At 42.5% G+C, this 8685-nt stretch overlaps 1 protein-coding gene and 1 long non-coding RNA gene across 6 annotated transcripts in view; one reads left to right on the top strand and one right to left on the bottom strand.

Annotated features, from left to right (window-relative positions):
• Nucleotides 1–6411, top strand: part of LOC113210305 (zinc finger CCCH domain-containing protein 4) — a 10380-nt gene extending 3969 nt beyond the window's left edge. For 2 of the 5 annotated variants that reach the window (XM_052271073.1, XM_052271077.1), the window contains exons 2-14: nucleotides 148–640; nucleotides 738–837; nucleotides 962–1278; nucleotides 1353–1577; nucleotides 1679–1835; nucleotides 1919–2309; nucleotides 2383–2507; nucleotides 2600–2841; nucleotides 2923–3176; nucleotides 3271–3685; nucleotides 3794–4014; nucleotides 4116–4356; nucleotides 4442–6411. In XM_052271073.1, coding sequence (XP_052127033.1) covers nucleotides 148–640; nucleotides 738–837; nucleotides 962–1278; nucleotides 1353–1577; nucleotides 1679–1835; nucleotides 1919–2309; nucleotides 2383–2507; nucleotides 2600–2841; nucleotides 2923–3176; nucleotides 3271–3685; nucleotides 3794–4014; nucleotides 4116–4356; nucleotides 4442–4915 — 3655 coding nt within the window. In that variant the 3' untranslated portion in view covers nucleotides 4916–6411. The remainder of the gene's footprint in view (nucleotides 1–147; nucleotides 641–737; nucleotides 838–961; nucleotides 1279–1352; nucleotides 1578–1678; nucleotides 1836–1918; nucleotides 2310–2382; nucleotides 2508–2599; nucleotides 2842–2922; nucleotides 3177–3270; nucleotides 3686–3793; nucleotides 4015–4115; nucleotides 4357–4441) is intronic. The other 3 variants (XM_026428221.2, XM_052271074.1, XM_052271076.1) reach the window with 3 other exon arrangements.
• Nucleotides 6412–6612: 201 nt separating this feature from the next.
• Nucleotides 6613–8624, bottom strand: LOC127750189 (uncharacterized). Its single transcript, XR_008011569.1, has 2 exons — nucleotides 8206–8624; nucleotides 6613–8102 (listed from the first exon to the last, which is right to left on the bottom strand). It is a non-coding gene; the product is annotated as an uncharacterized LOC127750189 (long non-coding RNA).
• Nucleotides 8625–8685: the final 61 nt, after the last annotated feature.

An 8685-nucleotide genomic window follows, 5' to 3' on the forward strand; every position in this document is an offset into this window, starting at 1 on the left:
TTGTTTTTATTTAAATTTAGTTATGCAAGTGGATGCCTTATGACATACTTGGAATGATGATGTATTTTCTAGAGAAGGATCTTATCGTAATTTTAGTATGAAAACAAGATCACAGAGAAGTCATGCTTTTTTTATTATTCCTTACAGCAAAAACAATGTAGATCTTGATGATCTTGAAGATGGTGAAATTGACGACGACGACGATGATAACACGGTGCTCGCGGTCAGCTCAGCTCCTGCACCAACACCTTCCCTACCTCCATCTACTGGTCCATCAGCACCAAGAATTCCCCCGTTGCAAAAGAGTCCTGATGTTGGTCGTAGAGAACATCATGAGGGCTCTACTCTCCCTCACTACCTGCAGAGAAGACTTGGCCCTACTCCTCCTAAAAAGAAGAATAAAGGTTCATGGGGTCCACCAAAAAATAATTTCCCTCAAGAAGAGGAAGAGGATGACTTTGCTGTACATCTTGAGAAAATCTTGCTTGCTAAGGCCAAGGAGAAAGCTAAACAAGCCAAACTGGAACAAGGAGGGGAAGTTGAAGAAGTGGATGAGCCAAAAAGTGAAGAGGAGGATAACCATGGGAAAAAGAAGAGGAAGAGGAAAAAAAGTAGAGATGGGGATGGGGATAGGTCTAAGGTTTGTTTTTATTCCTTTTCCAAAAGTAACTCTAGAGAAAATATGTTGTCAACCATCCAACCACCTAATGTTTTCCTTTCTTTTCCTTATCAAACAGAGAAAACGTAGAGAAGGTGATGAGGATGAAGATGATATGATATTTGTCCGAGGTGCTTCACCACACAATGAACCTCAAGAACCTCCGTCTCCCTCATTCAGTAAGTTACTAATCATCATATTAAAACCCTTTTTTTCCCTATTATTTTCTAATCTAGTACTTACTTTTGCTTTTTTGAAAGCAGCATTTTTACTCATTATTCTATTTAAATATTGTCATTTTAGGGGATTATGATCTTGATCGTTCATATGAGTCATATGGTGAAGAGGAAGAAGATTACGATGGGAGCCCAGAACGATCTGGCCATGGCGGCTTCTCCTCGCGCGGTAGAGGCCGAGGTAATAAATCCATGCGAGGAAGTGGCCGCGGAAGGGGCCGCATGGGGACTCCTAATGAAGGTGGAAGAGGCGGATTTATGAATAAGAGGGGTAGCAAAAGGGGTAACGCAAGAGGAGGAGCTTCAAATAAATCTCAGCAGCGCTCTGGACGTGACCGCTCTCAAGATGTTTGCACATACTTTATGCAGGGAAAATGTCCAAAGGTAAGACTTAAATTATATAAATATTTTTCAATTAATTTTTCAATGATTTAGAGGCAACTGGGTTAATTTTTCAGGATGCTGATGAATGTCTATACTCTCATGATGCCCTCCCTAAAAGGAAAATGGAATTATGTAAATTTTACAACATGAATTGCTGTGCAAAACGCGAAAAGTGTTTGTACATGCACAAAGATTTTCCTTGTAAATATTTCCACACAGGAAGAAAATGTAACAGTGGTGATAAATGTAGATACAGTCATGACCCACTTAGTGATGGAACAAGAAGTGTCCTATTAAAGGTAACTTTTAACTACTATATAATTGAATCTTGCCCAAACTTCCCTGTTTTTTTGTAGTTGTTTTTGTCAAAAGTTCTAATAGTAATTTTATTTTCCTACAGCACATTGAACTTGCTCCAAAAGAAATTCTTGGTGAATTTAGAAGACTTACTAGAGAACAAGCAAATCAACTAATTGATAAGGCAGCCAAAATGCGTGCTGAAGGGAAAAATCCAGAGGGAGTTGATTTGCTCAAAGACGAAAATGAAGATGAGGCTGGTTAGTTTACAAATGATAGCAAACTAATAATAAGCACGGGTTTTCTTAGCCTTTATGCTTCATGCTTGTTTTGTTTCTTGCAGGCGATGAACGGGCGCACACTCCTATGCCTTCCTCTCCAGGTGAAGTTGTGCAACAAGAATCAGAGAGCAGAAGAAGTAGGGGGGAGGACAGCAGAAGAAGAGACTACTATGATCGCAGTTATGACCGTGATAAAAATCGTGATAGAAATCATTCTGATAGGAGAGATCAGAGTGAAAGGAAAGAACGCCGTGAAAGGAGAAGGAAAAGAAGGTGGGACAGTCCTGATAATAGTCCATCTCAGTTGAAGAAACTTCAAGAAAATTTGCAAAGACAGCTACGGGAACAAGAAGATAATGAAAGAGAAGATAAAATGTTTTCCAAAGCAGACACTAGTGATGATCTGGTCATAGATGAAGATGAAGGGGATACTCCTAAAATCTCAAAGTCAAGGTAAAAAACAATGCTTATTTTTATCAATGCTCTATCATACTAAATATCAGTAACTAACATTTCCCTACCTCAGCAGCAAAAACCCTCAAGAAGGTGACAACCATCAGAGTGACATAAATTCAAAGGATTCACGAGATTCAGGATTCACCCAAGTTAAGGATGAAACTTTATCTGAAAAGCTTAATGCAGAAGTGTCAAGTAAGATAGCTTTCTGTGTATTTAATTTCATGCATGAGCCCCATTTAATTCTTTCTAAATCTTTCAATTGATTGTATATTATTTTTACCAAGCAGCTGAGAGTGCAGATGATAGCCAAGAGACTCCAGGCACAATACCAGCTCATCTGCCTAAGCGGCAAAGAGAGCTCTTTTTACGTATACAGCAGCAGCAGCGTGAGGCAGAACACAATAGAGAAAGTAAAGATGAAGAATCCGAAGAGGATGCTGCGCTTGCTGAAGATGATTGGTATTCCAGTGATGATGAAGGTCCAACTTCTCTTACTGATGTTCTGAAGAATTTAAAAGACGGACAGGTAAAAATTTTCTTAGCCTACCAAATTTTGAAGTACCTTTCGTTTCCCTGTCCTCCTTCTCACACTATTCTCTTCATACAGAAGGAGGATGGAAAGAGTGGAAATAAACAGGAAGTTAATAAGTCAGCTAAAGAATCAAAAGAACCCAACCTGTCAGCATTTGACAACCCAAATTCTGACCAATCAAAAGGAAATGTGGGACAGTCTACTCGACGACCACCACTTTTACCTACCCCATCAACCTTAACAGATCTTGTGAAAAATACAGCAATAGATCAGTTACTTTCAACTATTCGATATGGTCCCACTGGATCTGGGCAAGCTGACAACACAAGGTAGAGCTCCTTTACTCAGTAAAGTGGTGAAACAATTTATCTGAAAATGTATTATTTTAAATTCTAATTTTGTGGATTATTTTTGTATTTCTAGCACACCGGTAGGCTTGAAGTCTCCCCCTACTCTGTCAGCATCATCTACTTCCACAGCTCCATTTCGAGACCCTCGCCTGTCAAGAGATCCAAGGAGCCGAATTTCTGCAACTGCAAGTAGCGTTTCACCCTCAGCATCACCATCGCAACAACCGGACGTCCGTCCAGACCCTCGGTTAGACCAGCGGGCTGAACCAAGGGCTGATTCATGGTCTGATCCATGGTCGGATTCCCGGTCGGATCCTCGGCCTGATCCCCGAGCCGAAAGGCGGGATCCCAGAATGGACTCGCGTCTGGATGCTTCTCATGCAGCCATGGATTCTTTAGCTAGCCCTCGATCTGAACAGAGAGGCGATCCTCGTGCATCTCGCAGATCCTTTGAAGGTGTCAGCACTAGCCTAGGAAACAATCCTAGTGTAAGTACCTGAAAATGTCTACAAATTGAAATAAGTCATCTCGCCAAAACTATCTACAGTACCCATATCTTTTTTTTAATTGCCTGCATCATTATTTCTATATTGCAGTTGCTGCCACATAGTATATATGATGGCCCCAATCCACCTATTTTCTCTGGCACTGCTGATGTTGACTTACGAGTAAGAAGTGTTGCTGCTGAAACAATAAGTGACACAGATTTTCGTCGGCAAAGTGCTCAGTTTGGTTCCGGAGATATGGACATGAGAAGAGACCGTTCCTCAAATATTCTGTCTGCACATATCTTCTCGGCCCAAGACACTGACTTGCGGTTAGTATTAAAACTATCTAGAAAAGTTCAGTCGGTACTTTTAAATCCAGGCAATTTTGCTGTTATGAAACATATTTCAATTTGTTTCTCTTTATATATAGGTTTAGACAAGGGAACCCATCAAGGGATTCAGATAGTGACTATGCAGCTGCTTCTCAAAGTGATCTGGATCTGAGAAGAATGCAAATGATGCTTCCATTCAAACCTGCACCAGTGCATACACCTGCAACTGAAATTAATGCATCTTTGGCATCCTACACTCCGGGTGCATACCGTGTTGTCGAAATTGATATTCCCAAGCCAGATCTTTCAAGTTTAAAAGTTAACCCAAGAGATCAACAAGTAAGTCTATTTTGCAACTTTTTACGGAAATCACTTAACTAACAGCACAAATTTAGTAACTAAAACAATAAATTTTTTGGTGCAGGTAAAGTTAGACCCAAGGTTACAACGTTGGTTTGGTATGGTCCAGCCCGACAATGCTACAAGTAGTACACCATCATCTCCGCCCATTGAATCATCTTTACAGACATCTGTTCCACTTACTCCTCTTGCTGCCCGCTCTGATCCACGGCGAAGAAATAGTAATTCTAGTTTACCTACGAGGCCTGCTGATCCCCGACAGTCAAGAATGGGAATAGGAACTGCTTCTGGCTTGTGCCCACCTACTCCTAGAGTGGATGATTTTGATGATCATCCCGTGGCAGACACTGACCTTCGGATGCAAGCACAGTTTGGAAGACAGCAGGGGCAATGGGATAATACAAACAATAGAAGAGGACTTCTCCCACATCCTGACTCCAGTTGGATGCCAAACCCAGCAGCTTCATTTGGACGTGCAACCCATATGCAACCACATTCTTACCACCAACAGCGATCATATACGCCACCTCCTACATAGCATTAGAATTAACTAGGTTGTTTTTGGAAATTAATCAGGAGTGGAATTTGATTCTTTCCCATTAAATTCCTCAATTTTATGTTCAATTTTATTTTTTTTCAGTAATTTTAATTACAAATTACACCTGTGATTTAAGTAGTTAATTGGTGTTTTCAGCCCTCTAATGCATGCAGGACATGTCTGCCTTAACATTTTTGATCTTAAAGAGCAGATGCAGGTATGTGATTGATTGTGTGTTTGTATGTAATGTATGTTTGTATGTATGTAGATAGTGATTTGAGCAATATGTGGAGTTCATAGAACGCTGTGATCTTGAACTTGTTTCTTGAAACATTTTATTTTGTACTGAACTAGTATTGTTTACAATTATTTTTTATCATGTGTTTGTTGGATAATAAAACTGCTGTCAGTATAGATGGCTAAGAATGGCTAATTTGAAGTGGATGTAATTTTCATCCGTAGGACAAATATTTATCTTATAGTCTAATATATAAAATAGTGTTAATTATTTCTTCAATAGCTAAGAATATTTAGAACATTTAGATTGTGAACTTCATCTTTATGAAGTCTAGTCTTTTCATACATTTTTCATTGTTTGTTGTTGTTGTTATAGACTTTCAGTGATAGCTGCTTTCCACTGTAGACAACTATGGGACTGATTTCTTTTTAGTAGCTCTCACCTTTGGCTTCCAACTTTGGGCCAACGCTCATGCACCAATTTATCGTCCTTAATTACAACCATAAGATCTTCAATGTAGTTCTCCAAAACCTGGCTGTGATATTAATAGGTTTGGAGCCCTAGTTAGGGCTTGTTCTAATTAGGGCTCTCTTTAGTGATGTAAGGTAACCCTTATAATGATTAATGCTTTTGGGTTTTAATAGTAATAAATAAAAACTCTTTTCTTGAGTTATTGTTCATCTTGAGGATGAATGTTTTGTTCAGCTATTGTATATGTCAAAAATGTGATGATCAAAGACTATTTGTCATTATTATTTATATGTTGCATGTGGCCAAAACACTGCCAACAGCTTTGCAGTATCCTTGTCAATATTTGACTTAGTAGCTTTAATCCCACTGCATTATTGTTTTCATTTAATAGACTGCTGATCTGATGTCAAACGTTGTCAAACGTTGTCAAATGTTCAATTGCTTTTTAGTTGTTTGTTGACTCATTTACATGATCGCAAGCGTATAGATTACATCATATTTCTTGCTTTGATTATTTGCAATGCAAACCATTACCTTTATTAGTCAGACAACACTCAAACTTATGAAACGTGCAAAATTGTATTTAAAATTTCAATCTAGGTGCTTTGGCAATTTATTACTGAACATAGACTTAATAAATTAAGCAATATTCTTTTAAGTGCCAACCATTGGTTTGTGATATACTGGTAAGAATTATGCAAGACCTATACACAGGCAATAGGACAAATATGTACTTCATTGTAAGCAAGTTTTTAACTTGGAATTAAACCAAAATAAGAAAATCAGATTATGAGTCTTTGATAATAGCATCCACTATCTTCTGTATGTTTCCCAAACTTTACCACTGTACAGAAATAAATGCAGAGAACTTCTCCATCAGAAAACTCAACTTACAAACTCAAAAATTTCGTGAATTAACTACTGACACTCGGAGAAATTGTGCTGTTTTAAACACTGACAGGAAAGGGTGAAATATCAAACCGAGGTATTTACTGTTTAGTTCGTATTTTATTGATAGAAAGTCAAATGCGATGATACACTTCCACTGAGGTGGAGTGAAGCAAACAAACTTTTAGCAGACAACAAGCGTCCCCTTGCTCACACGAAGCAACGGGACGGAAAATTTTTCAACGAACCTACAAATGTGAGCTACAACTTCAGGCAACGGACGCAGACGGAGTCCTGCCTCTATCGGCACTGAGTGGCAGGATACCGCTGACTCGGTGCCGTGGACACGGATTGAGGAGGTTATGGCACCCCCGCGACGACAACGTACAGCAGGCAGAGAGCGTTGATCGCCTCCAGCGTTGCAGCACTCGGGGCTCGGGGTCTTGGGCACAAGTAGAACGCACTAGGTTCCAGGGTGTTGGGGACTGCGAACGCGAAGTTAAGCACGGTCGCGGGGCCCCGGGGCACAGACGGGGCCGAGGCGAGGGCGGTCCGTCGGGGACCTACGCGCGGCGACGACGCGGCTGCTAAACACTGACACCCGCTAGAGTCCTACCCGGCCGAGGGCGCGACACACGCTTTTCACTGAAATTGTGCCTCGGGTAGGAGAAAAACCGACGGGGAAGGAAAGGGAGGAGCTTCGGGGCCCCCGATATTTTCACGGCACGAGGGTGGGTGATAAAAGCGGCTCCAAGTACGATTACGGAAGCCACGCCTCCCGGGGCCCTGCTGCTCTGGGATTGGTTGGCGGGGAAGGCAGGGGAACGGCAACGGGCGCGTCAACACCACTGTTCCCTTGGTCTGCTTGCTCGAATGAAAGAAGAGAGGCCAATATTTTTGTTCTCTGGCTCTAATGACGTTCCTGGAACATTATCTGAATGCGCGAGTTAGAGATAGAACGTCTAGAGAGACCGAAATAAGGGAAGATAGGGGCTGACCAATCACAGGTTTGTTGTAAAAAGCACGATAAAATTGTGCGCAGACGCGGTGCGCGGTGGCGCAGGTACTGTAGAGTCCAAGCTGGGATCTGTTCACACGAACAGTGGAGCCAGCTTAATATTTAGTCTTCAGTATTAATAGCGAACTCATCAAAGACCCCTTTCCAAGGATAATGATTGCCATCACATGATGGGCACATTAAGTGAAAGATACACGCCGAAATAAATCATCAAAAAGTGTATCTCGCTGTTGCGCCATAACACTGCATTAACGTAAAAGTCACCAAAATGAACTCCAGTACGCTTTAAATGTCTCATCTTAATAACTACTCAGTTTAGTGCAGATGATCCTTTCTCATTCCCCCTCTCCTAGTGTCGCTCACTGTTAAGCGAGACGTCGACATGTGTCGGTAGTCGTGACGTCACTCGACCAATCAGAACGCACCGCTCCTTGTTCCCAGCCTTTGTAACCCCCGTAGGACATAGGCATGTAACAGGACGGGTGAGTGTTTTCAGAATAATATTTTGTTCATGAAATTTTCACTGGGAACGGGACGACGTAGGGCGCTGCTGGTGGTGGTTCTGGCGGATACTGTGAATGAAATATTTTGCTTTCAACTCGTGTCATTATCTGAGCCGTTTGCCGAGGCTGTCGGAAGTTAGCGTAAATGAAAGGATTAGAAGCTTATTGAAACCTTGTGCCGCGCTCGACTCGCGGCCGCGCGGTCGCGGCGGGGGCACTCTCTGTGGCCGCGGGAACGCGCGGCACGTTCGCGTCTATGCCAGAACACCACAATCACGCTCTTCGTCGGCTGGTTGCCCTTACTTCAATGCGCATGGTTTCAAATATCTTCTTTGGATTGTTCCCCTGCTCTCCTCACCCCTCTCCTGTGTCGCCCCCTCCCCTGACCCTGGCCTCCCCCGCACCACCGCAGCCCGTCGGCGTCCCCGTGGAGGCCCGGCCCCAGCCCGCAGGCCCGCCCCAGCCCCCTCCAGTGCCATGGTGTGGCCGAGTGGCCCTCCCCTCCTCTCCTTCTCCAACCTCCGGCCCCTCCCAGCCCCTTCTACCCCTCCAATCCCTGATTTCTTGTCGTAGCCTGATTGCACACCCTAATCGCATAGCCTGTTCGCAAGGGAAGGGGCATGGGAATAGGGGAGGGGGATTTGAAGGGGGG

This window comes from Frankliniella occidentalis, unplaced genomic scaffold (genome assembly GCF_000697945.3).
Source record: "Frankliniella occidentalis isolate FOCC.00 unplaced genomic scaffold, Focc_3.1 Scaffold149, whole genome shotgun sequence".
NCBI classification, from domain to species: Eukaryota; Metazoa; Arthropoda; class Insecta; order Thysanoptera; family Thripidae; genus Frankliniella; species Frankliniella occidentalis.